Here is a 13,562-nt window from a genome sequence, read left to right on the forward strand (position 1 = left end):
ACATAATAGTAAGTAAAACATATAAATATGTATGAGTAAAATGTTCTAGAATTAAGAATAATGAAAATTATAGTAATTAAAATAATGTAATAAATAAATAGGTAGGTACAATTAAGATGAGAAATTACAGAAATAAAAAGAACACCCCGCTATGTTTTATTATCCCAGAATTTAGGTTTAAATGCAAAATATTAAAATAAATATAGTAGCTGAAATAAAAAAAAAATCAAGCCGTGTCTCGGAGACCACTTTTTTTAACATATCTATCTATCTATTCGTCAAAATACCAATTTGTTAGATTTTACGTACAACAACTGAATAACAATAGTTTATTAAACATTATAGGTACCTATTTACAATTCACACCTTAAAAACTAAATATTTACCGATAGTTTTGGTACAAATCATTAAATAATTCCGTAATCATTAATTAAATAATCACTAGAGAAAAGAACGCGAGCTGCATTCTCGAGATCTCCATCCATTGCTTTATTTTCAATAATTTTACTAGAGTCGGAATATAAAGGTCGTGGGTTTTTAGGAGTGATAATCGGAATGTCTAATAAGCTATTCTGCTTTAATTTGGTTGATAAAGAACTATTTTTGGTTTTATCAACGTGTAAAAATTCGTAAGAAAATATAAAAGATTTTACCAGGCCGAATCAGTGTCCGAAATACACTTTTTAATCACAGTTGATAGAGATCTATCTAGCTAGAGACATCCTCGCTCCTCTAGTTAACTCGTTTAACGATCGGGATATTTTGGTGAAATTTCGAAATCAATTTTTCAAATGGAACCGAATTATTAACACTGGTTACGGTCGACGAAGGATCGGTTAAAATAGGCGATGAATGCACTAATGGATCGCCGTGGCAACGGGCGGTGTGAATTTTTAAGCCTTCGCGGCCTCTAAACGACCTACCGTTAGCTCGTTCTGGACACGAGAAAAGTTCCGGTTGAGATGCATCGGTTGTTTTAAAACTATTTGACATAATATCGCACTAAACAATGTACACTTAATAAACACACATAAAGTCACTATAAAGGCGTTGCTGCGGCGTCGGCAGCACGGAGACCCGCTGTACCCGGGCAGCCGGCCGCCTGCCTCAGGCCGCTGTCATTGCTCGGCAACGCCACGCTCAGGAAATCTGAAAAAGAAAAAACGTTAAAGCGGAATCTTGTAATTTGTATATGATTCCGATATTGTCGGAATTATTTTATGCAATTTGATGTCAATTTAATAAAGAGATACGATCGAAATAATATAAAATATAAAAATAAAATTTAGACTGACAGTTTTTGAAGTTGACATCAAATCGACATATAAAAACGTCAAACAACTTGACGTTTATGTAACATACGTACGAGTTTTACACGATATTTTTTGACAAAGCGTTGGCGCAACGGCCACAGTACCGGACTGTGGCTGTCGCGCTGACGGTTGCGGGTTCGATCCCCGCACATGACAAACATTTGTATTGGCCATACAGATGTTAGCCGTGGTCTGGGTACTGCGTTAAGTGTAAATGTTGTTGTAGTAATAAGCAAATAATTATATAATAGTAAGTATAACATAAATATAAGAAAAATTCAGGTATTAGAATTAAGAAATAAGAAAATAATAATTTCACATTGAATTTTTTTTTCTTCTATTTTTTTTTTTTTTTTTTGCATATTAATTTTTTCCGTTGGTGAAACTTCGGTAATGTATGGGACAAACATTGTTCGAACGCTGGCTAGAATTATTATTGCTTGTTTATGTTAGGTCGCTAATAAATATGAAATATTAAAAAGTAAGATATTGACATTGACAAATGGAGAGAAAATTGGTTTGAGGCTTGACTAAATTTTATCTACAATTCCTATCAAGCAATTAGTATTATTTTCCTCGATACACCACGGCGGAGTCGAGTATTTATTTTATCTACGTGTGTCAAAAATGTCGGAAAAATGTCGGAAAAGTTGCGGAATTCGACGTGAAGAGGGGATCGTGGTCATTATGCATAGAACGCCTGGAAATTAATGAATTTTAAGGTGAGGGTAATATCAACGACGGACTAAAATTACCTTCTTTAATAGCGGTCATGGGAGACGAGGCGTATGAACCATTAAAAAAATTATCAAGCGCCAAAACACTAGCTGAGATGGAATATTCGGTGACGGTATCGATAGTGAAAAATCATCTACAACCGAGAGCGTTGCCGGTTTAGGCAAAGACGTAAGTCAGGCTATCGGCGAGAACGTTGCGAGTTATATAGATGAACTGAAGGGGTTGGCGCGTCACACGATAGGTACGTATTCACAGTATTGCTTCTGACCTTTCGAGGTAATTTCATATCCACTCGTACAAGTTCTTTGCTTGGTTCGAGAGGATATACATATACTTATATGATGGAATATTAGGATCCTATCGAAAAAGCATCGCCTTTGATAAAAATAGATAGATATCTACCAATATATACACCTACGTATCTATGCCAATATTATCATTTGAGTTTTTCACTCCTACAAAAATTTTCTATATATTTTTCATTAGGACTAGAGGCAATAAAAAAAAAGCTTACTAACTACACTATAGTTTCAAAAATTTTTTTCTTAAAAGCTTTTTAAAAATATTATATCAAATTGATTACCCCTCTCTAAACGTTGGCAGCAGTTGCAGATTTAAAGGGGCCATTCAAGGCATACAGCTAACATACGCCACGCTTCGTGAGCATGGCGCCTGTAACGTCACCAAATTATCGGGAATATTAAAATGACAATATAAGTCGGTACAAGTGTTTATTCTAAACGTAAAAGCTTAGAGACTAATAGTTGAAACGGCTGATTCAATTAACACGAAGACAGTCAATAGTTAAAATGAAACACATACTCGTAGTCTGAAATGTATTGATAAATAATAAAATTTTCTCTCTGAAAAATAGAAATATTTCTTTTTTTTTTTTTTTCCAGCAAAAATACCATTATTTCAGAAGAATATATAAATAATGAACTAAGACGGTCGATAGAAGTAAACGAAGAGGCATTAAAATTCTGCGATTAATCAAGTTTTAGACACAACTTTATCCATTAGAAAATCGACATAAAACCAACAACTCTCCAAAGTCATTTTACAAGAATATATAAAAAGGCTGGGAAAACGGGGAAAATCAAAGACATAAAATTGTTGAAATACTCTTCTCTCTGAATATATTATGTAGATCGATAGAAAAAGAAAACCAAAGGAGTTGAAGAGAAAATAAAAAGAGAGATATAAATAATACTATTAGCACACAAATTTAGTAGAATAAGTTAGTAAGGTAATGATAATAAACATCGTTAAAACTGAAACTCTGTAAAGTGTATAAATAAATAAATAACTAAATAAAATGTATTAGAATTAAGAAAATAAGATGTAAATAAAAAGAAAAGGCCTCTCACAATAATTCATAAATCATGTAATAAATAAATAGAACAAAAAGGAAACCCCGCTTTGTTTTACTATCCCATAACTTAGGTAAAATGAAAAATATTAAAATAAATATAATAGCTTAGATAAAAAATAAAAACATTAAAACCGCGCCTCGGAGAGCACGTTTAGCCGTGCTCTGGATACTACTACGTTAAGTGTAAGCGTTGTCGTAGTAATAAGTAAATAAATATATACATAATAGTAAGTAAAACATATAAATATGTATGAGTAAAATGTTCTAGAATTAAGAATAATGAAAATTATAGTAATTAAAATAATGTAATAAATAAATAGGTAGGTACAATTAAGATGAGAAATTACAGAAATAAAAAGAACACCCCGCTATGTTTTATTATCCCAGAATTTAGGTTTAAATGCAAAATATTAAAATAAATATAGTAGCTGAAATAAAAAAAAAATCAAGCCGTGTCTCGGAGACCACTTTTTTTAACATATCTATCTATCTATTCGTCAAAATACCAATTTGTTAGATTTTACGTACAACAACTGAATAACAATAGTTTATTAAACATTATAGGTACCTATTTACAATTCACACCTTAAAAACTAAATATTTACCGATAGTTTTGGTACAAATCATTAAATAATTCCGTAATCATTAATTAAATAATCACTAGAGAAAAGAATGCGAGCTGCATTCTCGAGATCTCCATCCATTGCTTTATTTTCAATAATTTTACTAGAGTCGGAATATAAAGGTCGTGGGTTTTTAGGAGTGATAATCGGAATGTCTAATAAGCTATTCTGCTTTAATTTGGTTGATAAAGAACTATTTTTGGTTTTATCAACGTGTAAAAATTCGTAAGAAAATATAAAAGATTTTACCAGGCCGAATCAGTGTCCGAAATACACTTTTTAATCACAGTTGATAGAGATCTATCTAGCTAGAGACATCCTCGCTCCTCTAGTTAACTCGTTTAACGATCGGGATATTTTGGTGAAATTTCGAAATCAATTTTTCAAATGGAACCGAATTATTAACACTGGTTACGGTCGACGAAGGATCGGTTAAAATAGGCGATGAATGCACTAATGGATCGCCGTGGCAACGGGCGGTGTGAATTTTTAAGCCTTCGCGGCCTCTAAACGACCTACCGTTAGCTCGTTCTGGACACGAGAAAAGTTCCGGTTGAGATGCATCGGTTGTTTTAAAACTATTTGACATAATATCGCACTAAACAATGTACACTTAATAAACACACATAAAGTCACTATAAAGGCGTTGCTGCGGCGTCGGCAGCACGGAGACCCGCTGTACCCGGGCAGCCGGCCGCCTGCCTCAGGCCGCTGTCATTGCTCGGCAACGCCACGCTCAGGAAATCTGAAAAAGAAAAAACGTTAAAGCGGAATCTTGTAATTTGTATATGATTCCGATATTGTCGGAATTATTTTATGCAATTTGATGTCAATTTAATAAAGAGATACGATCGAAATAATATAAAATATAAAAATAAAATTTAGACTGACAGTTTTTGAAGTTGACATCAAATCGACATATAAAAACGTCAAACAACTTGACGTTTATGTAACATACGTACGAGTTTTACACAATATTTTTTGACAAAGCGTTGGCGCAACGGCCACAGTACCGGACTGTGGCTGTCGCACTGACGGTTGCGGGTTCGATCCCCGCACATGACAAACATTTGTATTGGCCATACAGATGTTAGCCGTGGTCTGGGTACTGCGTTAAGTGTAAATGTTGTTGTAGTAATAAGCAAATAATTATATAATAGTAAGTATAACATAAATATAAGAAAAATTCAGGTATTAGAATTAAGAAATAAGAAAATAATAATTTCACATTGAATTTTTTTTTCTTCTATTTTTTTTTTTTTTTTGCATATTAATTTTTTCCGTTGGTGAAACTTCGGTAATGTATGGGACAAACATTGTTCGAACGCTGGCTAGAATTATTATTGCTTGTTTATGTTAGGTCGCTAATAAATATGAAATATTAAAAAGTAAGATATTGACATTGACAAATGGAGAGAAAATTGGTTTGAGGCTTGACTAAATTTTATCTACAATTCCTATCAAGCAATTAGTATTATTTTCCTCGATACACCACGGCGGAGTCGAGTATTTATTTTATCTACGTGTGTCAAAAATGTCGGAAAAATGTCGGAAAAGTTGCGGAATTCGACGTGAAGAGGGGATCGTGGTCATTATGCATAGAACGCCTGGAAATTAATGAATTTTAAGGTGAGGGTAATATCAACGACGGACTAAAATTACCTTCTTTAATAGCGGTCATGGGAGACGAGGCGTATGAACCATTAAAAAAATTATCAAGCGCCAAAACACTAGCTGAGATGGAATATTCGGTGACGGTATCGATAGTGAAAAATCATCTACAACCGAGAGCGTTGCCGGTTTAGGCAAAGACGTAAGTCAGGCTATCGGCGAGAACGTTGCGAGTTATATAGATGAACTGAAGGGGTTGGCGCGTCACACGATAGGTACGTATTCACAGTATTGCTTCTGACCTTTCGAGGTAATTTCATATCCACTCGTACAAGTTCTTTGCTTGGTTCGAGAGGATATACATATACTTATATGATGGAATATTAGGATCCTATCGAAAAAGCATCGCCTTTGATAAAAATAGATAGATATCTACCAATATATACACCTACGTATCTATGCCAATATTATCATTTGAGTTTTTCACTCCTACAAAAATTTTCTATATATTTTTCATTAGGACTAGAGGCAATAAAAAAAAGCTTACTAACTACACTATAGTTTCAAAAATTTTTTTCTTAAAAGCTTTTTAAAAATATTATATCAAATTGATTACCCCTCTCTAAACGTTGGCAGCAGTTGCAGATTTAAAGGGGCCATTCAAGGCATACAGCTAACATACGCCACGCTTCGTGAGCATGGCGCCTGTAACGTCACCAAATTATCGGGAATATTAAAATGACAATATAAGTCGGTACAAGTGTTTATTCTAAACGTAAAAGCTTAGAGACTAATAGTTGAAACGGCTGATTCAATTAACACGAAGACAGTCAATAGTTAAAATGAAACACATACTCGTAGTCTGAAACGTATTGATAAATAATAAAATTTTCTCTCTGAAAAATAGAAATATTTCTTTTTTTTTTTTCAGCAAAAATACCATTATTTCAGAAGAATATATAAATAATGAACTAAGACGGTCGATAGAAGTAAACGAAGAGGCATTAAAATTCTGCGATTAATCAAGTTTTAGACACAACTTTATCCATTAGAAAATCGACATAAAACCAACAACTCTCCAAAGTCATTTTACAAGAATATATAAAAAGGCTGGGAAAACGGGGAAAATCAAAGACATCAAATTGTTGAAATACTCTTCTCTCTGAATATATTATGTAGATCGATAGAAAAAGAAAACCAAAGGAGTTGAAGAGAAAATAAAAAGAGAGATATAAATAATACTATAAGCACACAAATTTAGTAGAATAAGTTAGTAAGGTAATGATAATAAACATCGTTAAAACTGAAACTCTGTAAAGTGTATAAATAAATAAATAACTAAATAAAATGTATTAGAATTAAGAAAATAAGATGTAAATAAAAAGAAAAGGCCTCTCACAATAATTCATAAATCATGTAATAAATAAATAGAACAAAAAGGAAACCCCGCTTTGTTTTACTATCCCATAACTTAGAGCGTGTCCACACGGCGCGTTGCGTTGCGTTGCGTCGTCGCAACGCAAATATTTTGACGCATAGCCGGCCACACGGGCGCTGCAGCGTTACTATGACGCAGTCAACGTTCCGTCGGCGCAGCGGCGACGCACAGTTGCGGCAAGTATTTTGAAAAAAATTCGCAGTCAGTCTATAGCAAATCATGGATCGGAAAAGACGTCTAGCATTGCTCCTATTACTACGTCACCGCCGAAATCGACGCAAGATCACAAGACGGTACTGGATCAGTCCTTTCATTTCATTAAGAAATCGTGATTGACAGTTTTTTTTTTTAGAATATCGGGAGTTGCTATTAGACGAAAAGAAGTTTTATAATTTTTTTAGAATGAGTGTATCCAGCTTCGAATGTTTATTGAAGTCCTTAGAACCACACATACGAAAAAACTATACTAATATGAGGAATCCAGTGGAACCAGTAGAAATGCTGGGAATCACTTTAAGGTAACTATATAAATATATTTAAGTAATAAAAATATAACAGTTTTTTTGGTTTGTTTAATTAGTAATCAACTCACAAATAATCAGCAATTGTCATAATTTTAAATTTAGACATTATTTAAGAGAGTAATCAACTCACAAATAATCAGCAATTGTCATAATTTTAAATTTAGACATTATTTAAGAGAGATATCATCCAGTAATTACAAATTAGAAAAATCGTATTCAGTTTCTTCACTTGCTTGAGATGTTTCTGGAGATGTAATTGAATTATTAAAATCAGAAATGTATGTACTTTGAAAATTTGCTGTTTGATACCCATATGGTGGTTGGTGAGACGTTGATGGGCCACTCACATATGATGATGTTTGTCCATACCGCATTTCATCTATAATTTGTATAACTTTACTTTGGAAACGGAGAGTTTCTCGGTCGGAAAATTCTTGAATAGATGGCAATATAGCTCTGAAAAAGGACATATGGCGATTTTCCGGCTCCTTGAGAAGTTTTAGTCCTTCTCTTTCAAACTCATCCATTTGCATTGCCCTTTTGCGCGCGACTGGAACATAGCGCGGAGTGTTGTCTGTGGTAATGTCATCATTTGTAGACGTAGATTCATTGTTGATTTCTCTAGGCGAGTCTAAGCTAGATTCGGTGGCATTTTGTTCCACTTTTCTCAAAAAAAGGAGTTGATTGTATAAATGATACTTCTTCAGTTTCGTAGCGCCCGAGCCCGATTTTGATGCTTCTTTTAATTTTTTTGAATATCTGAAGTAATTATCTTTTACACTTCTCCATTTTTTTATTAAATCATTACCTGCAAAACCAATAGTAAACATGATTTAATAATTTATACATAGTGAATTTCTCGATAAAATTTAATGACATATTCAGATATCGTTAACAAACACTATGTGACCGACTCTGGAATCGTGAAAATATAACAGCTGTTACATACAAAAAGCAATACCTACTGAATCAAAATGTATGCAACAGCTGCTATTTTTTTCGCGATTCCAGAATTAATTGGTTACATAGAGAAAGTTATTTGCTATCGATGTCTGAATATGTCAGTATTTTTTTTCGGGTATCTATCTATCTCATAAATGCATATTATAATAATTATTTTCTTTTCAGATACCTAGGAAGTGGAAATTCAATAACTGATTTACATTTCAAATTCAAACGGGGAAAATCTACTATTGCATATATAATAAAAAGAGTTTGTCGTGCTATATGGACCAATCTTCTTCGAGACAACATCCCTGAACTGACAACTGAAAGTTTCCAAACAATAGCGAGGGGTTTTGATGTAAAGGCAAATTTTCCTCAATGTGTTGGTGCCATCGACGGCAAACATATCCGCGTGTGTAATCCTGCAAATAGTGGCTCACTTTTTTTTAATTATAAAGCCTTTTTTTCGATTGTGTTGCTAGCTATTGTGGATTCAAATTACAAATTCGTATTTGTCGACATCGGTGCATACGGAAAAGAATGCGATTCAACCATATTACAAAATTCTAAACTGTACGAGCTAATGATTAACAACAACTTACCACTACCTCAACCCCAGCCACTCTCTGGTAGCAATATACCAACCCCGTATGTATTTGTGGGTGACGAAGCTTTTGGACTGAGCAAACATATTATGCGTCCATATGGCGGTCAAAATCTCGACTTACAACAAAAGGTTTTCAATTACCGTCTAAGCAGAGCCAGAAGATATGTCGAATGCGCTTTTGGGATTATGGCTAACAAATGGCGCATTTTTCACAGACCGATAGACGTGTCCTATGACTTCGCTACTGACATTATAAAAGCATGTTGTGTATTACACAATTTTGTCGCTGATCGAGATGGTTTTAGACAAAGAGATAAATTTGCTATAAGTGTTGATGAATTTCTCCCAATACAACCCGTACATGAAGAACAGACAGCACCGAATGTCATAAGACAGCAATATGCGACCTATTTTATGACTAGAGGAACTCTGCCTTGGCAGCTAAATAAGGTATAATTGTATTATGAGGGTTTTCAAGATTTTCTTGCACCGCCAATTCCGCGATCAGTAAAAAAATAATATTTTATACCTACTCAGCGTAGTCTAGGTTAGTTTTGAGCTAAGTAATAAAATAGTACTCACGCTAATCTAAATTCCCTAAGTTTTAAAATTTTAGAGTGTCGAGATATTAATTTTGTACTGATCGCGGAATTGGCGGTGCAAGAAAATCTTGAAAGCCCTCTTAAATAAAAAAAACATAAATATCTGTACTGTGAACTCACCAACTTTATTTTTTCGTTCAGCTGTGAAATTCTCGTAATCAGGAAATAAAACTTTTGATATGTCTTCCCAGGCTTTTGTTTTTAAATTTTTATTTTTAAAATCTACGTTTGACTTGTCCCATATAATTTCCCTTTCCTGTATCAATGTAATCAAGTAATCTATGTCAATTTCTTCAATGGTATTCATTTTACCCTGCAAATAAAACTAATTACCCTGCAAATAAAACTAAATACAAAAACGTAAACGTAAAACGAAATGAGCTTCCGTGTATCCTCTCTGTCAACCCACAAGCGCTCCGACGTCGCACGAGTACACCCCCTCCCGCTTCGTCTCGGGGGCTGCTGTCCGTCATGTGTGCGTTGCGACGACGCAGCGCGCCGTGTGAACACCTTGGTTATTTGTATGTAAAACAACGCAGTGGTAGCGCTGCGTCGACGCAACGCTGACGCAACGCGCCGTGTGGACTGGCTCTTAAGTGTAAGCGTTGTCGTAGTAATAAGTAAATAAATATATACATAATAGTAAGTAAAACATATAAATATGTATGAGTAAAATGTTCTAGAATTAAGAATAATGAAAATTATAGTAATTAAAATAATGTAATAAATAAATAGGTAGGTACAATTAAGATGAGAAATTACAGAAATAAAAAGAACACCCCGCTATGTTTTATTATCCCAGAATTTAGGTTTAAATGCAAAATATTAAAATAAATATAGTAGCTGAAATAAAAAAAAAATCAAGCCGTGTCTCGGAGACCACTTTTTTTAACATATCTATCTATCTATTCGTCAAAATACCAATTTGTTAGATTTTACGTACAACAACTGAATAACAATAGTTTATTAAACATTATAGGTACCTATTTACAATTCACACCTTAAAAACTAAATATTTACCGATAGTTTTGGTACAAATCATTAAATAATTCCGTAATCATTAATTAAATAATCACTAGAGAAAAGAATGCGAGCTGCATTCTCGAGATCTCCATCCATTGCTTTATTTTCAATAATTTTACTAGAGTCGGAATATAAAGGTCGTGGGTTTTTAGGAGTGATAATCGGAATGTCTAATAAGCTATTCTGCTTTAATTTGGTTGATAAAGAACTATTTTTGGTTTTATCAACGTGTAAAAATTCGTAAGAAAATATAAAAGATTTTACCAGGCCGAATCAGTGTCCGAAATACACTTTTTAATCACAGTTGATAGAGATCTATCTAGCTAGAGACATCCTCGCTCCTCTAGTTAACTCGTTTAACGATCGGGATATTTTGGTGAAATTTCGAAATCAATTTTTCAAATGGAACCGAATTATTAACACTGGTTACGGTCGACGAAGGATCGGTTAAAATAGGCGATGAATGCACTAATGGATCGCCGTGGCAACGGGCGGTGTGAATTTTTAAGCCTTCGCGGCCTCTAAACGACCTACCGTTAGCTCGTTCTGGACACGAGAAAAGTTCCGGTTGAGATGCATCGGTTGTTTTAAAACTATTTGACATAATATCGCACTAAACAATGTACACTTAATAAACACACATAAAGTCACTATAAAGGCGTTGCTGCGGCGTCGGCAGCACGGAGACCCGCTGTACCCGGGCAGCCGGCCGCCTGCCTCAGGCCGCTGTCATTGCTCGGCAACGCCACGCTCAGGAAATCTGAAAAAGAAAAAACGTTAAAGCGGAATCTTGTAATTTGTATATGATTCCGATATTGTCGGAATTATTTTATGCAATTTGATGTCAATTTAATAAAGAGATACGATCGAAATAATATAAAATATAAAAATAAAATTTAGACTGACAGTTTTTGAAGTTGACATCAAATCGACATATAAAAACGTCAAACAACTTGACGTTTATGTAACATACGTACGAGTTTTACACGATATTTTTTGACAAAGCGTTGGCGCAACGGCCACAGTACCGGACTGTGGCTGTCGCGCTGACGGTTGCGGGTTCGATCCCCGCACATGACAAACATTTGTATTGGCCATACAGATGTTAGCCGTGGTCTGGGTACTGCGTTAAGTGTAAATGTTGTTGTAGTAATAAGCAAATAATTATATAATAGTAAGTATAACATAAATATAAGAAAAATTCAGGTATTAGAATTAAGAAATAAGAAAATAATAATTTCACATTGAATTTTTTTTTCTTCTATTTTTTTTTTTTTTTTTTTGCATATTAATTTTTTCCGTTGGTGAAACTTCGGTAATGTATTGGACAAACATTGTTCGAACGCTGGCTAGAATTATTATTGCTTGTTTAAGTTAGGTCGCTAATAAATATGAAATATTAAAAAGTAAGATATTGACATTGACAAATGGAGAGAAAATTGGTTTGAGGCTTGACTAAATTTTATCTACAATTCCTATCAAGCAATTAGTATTATTTTCCTCGATACACCACGGCGGAGTCGAGTATTTATTTTATCTACGTGTGTCAAAAATGTCGGAAAAGTTGCGGAATTCGACGTGAAGAGGGGATCGTGGTCATTATGCATAGAACGCCTGGAAATTGATGAATTTTAAGGTGAGGGTAATATCAACGACGGACTAAAATTACCTTCTTTAATAGCGGTCATGGGAGACGAGGCGTATGAACCATTAAAAAAATTATCAAGCGCCAAAACACTAGCTGAGATGGAATATTCGGTGACGGTATCGATAGTGAAAAATCATCTACAACCGAGAGCGTTGCCGGTTTAGGCAAAGACGTAAGTCAGGCTATCGGCGAGAACGTTGCGAGTTATATAGATGAACTGAAGGGGTTGGCGCGTCACACGATAGGTACGTATTCACAGTATTGCTTCTGACCTTTCGAGGTAATTTCATATCCACTCGTACAAGTTCTTTGCTTGGTTCGAGAGGATATACATATACTTATATGATGGAATATTAGGATCCTATCGAAAAAGCATCGCCTTTGATAAAAATAGATAGATATCTACCAATATATACACCTACGTATCTATGCCAATATTATCATTTGAGTTTTTCACTCCTACAAAAATTTTCTATATATTTTTCATTAGGACTAGAGGCAATAAAAAAAAAGCTTACTAACTACACTATAGTTTCAAAAATTTTTTTCTTAAAAGCTTTTTAAAAATATTATATCAAATTGATTACCCCTCTCTAAACGTTGGCAGCAGTTGCAGATTTAAAGGGGCCATTCAAGGCATACAGCTAACATACGCCACGCTTCGTGAGCATGGCGCCTGTAACGTCACCAAATTATCGGGAATATTAAAATGACAATATAAGTCGGTACAAGTGTTTATTCTAAACGTAAAAGCTTAGAGACTAATAGTTGAAACGGCTGATTCAATTAACACGAAGACAGTCAATAGTTAAAATGAAACACATACTCGTAGTCTGAAATGTATTGATAAATAATAAAATTTTCTCTCTGAAAAATAGAAATATTTCTTTTTTTTTTTTTTCAGCAAAAATACCATTATTTCAGAAGAATATATAAATAATGAACTAAGACGGTCGATAGAAGTAAACGAAGAGGCATTAAAATTCTGCGATTAATCAAGTTTTAGACACAACTTTATCCATTAGAAAATCGACATAAAACCAACAACTCTCCAAAGTCATTTTACAAGAATATATAAAAAGGCTGGGAAAACGGGGAAAATCAAAGACATAAAA

At 34.1% G+C, this 13,562-nt stretch overlaps 1 protein-coding gene and 4 long non-coding RNA genes across 5 annotated transcripts; 3 read left to right on the forward strand and 2 right to left on the reverse strand.

Moving 5' to 3' along the window:
* Window positions 1-124: 124 nt before the first annotated feature.
* LOC123668224 lies at window positions 125-11,908 on the reverse strand. The gene is made up of 3 exons (XR_006745530.1): window positions 11,334-11,908; window positions 4,569-4,794; window positions 125-1,149 (listed from the first exon to the last, which is right to left on the reverse strand). It is a non-coding gene; the product is annotated as an uncharacterized LOC123668224 (long non-coding RNA).
* LOC123668225 lies at window positions 1,712-3,549 on the forward strand. The gene is made up of 2 exons (XR_006745531.1): window positions 1,712-2,292; window positions 2,954-3,549. It is a non-coding gene; the product is annotated as an uncharacterized LOC123668225 (long non-coding RNA).
* LOC123668232 lies at window positions 5,291-6,789 on the forward strand. The gene is made up of 2 exons (XR_006745538.1): window positions 5,291-5,935; window positions 6,592-6,789. It is a non-coding gene; the product is annotated as an uncharacterized LOC123668232 (long non-coding RNA).
* On the reverse strand, window positions 7,739-8,581 carry LOC123668219. Its single transcript, XM_045602005.1, has one exon. The coding sequence runs from the start codon at window positions 8,450-8,452 to the stop codon at window positions 7,817-7,819; it is 636 nt and encodes a 211-aa protein (XP_045457961.1). The 5' UTR covers window positions 8,453-8,581; the 3' UTR covers window positions 7,739-7,816.
* A 544-nt stretch (window positions 11,909-12,452) lies between the features above and the next one.
* Window positions 12,453-13,549, forward strand: LOC123668227. Its single transcript, XR_006745533.1, has 2 exons — window positions 12,453-12,692; window positions 13,352-13,549. It is a non-coding gene; the product is annotated as an uncharacterized LOC123668227 (long non-coding RNA).
* The last annotated feature ends 13 nt before the right edge of the window (window positions 13,550-13,562 follow it).

Source organism: Melitaea cinxia, chromosome 30 (genome assembly GCF_905220565.1).
Source record: "Melitaea cinxia chromosome 30, ilMelCinx1.1, whole genome shotgun sequence".
In the NCBI taxonomy this organism is placed as follows: Eukaryota; Metazoa; Arthropoda; class Insecta; order Lepidoptera; family Nymphalidae; genus Melitaea; species Melitaea cinxia.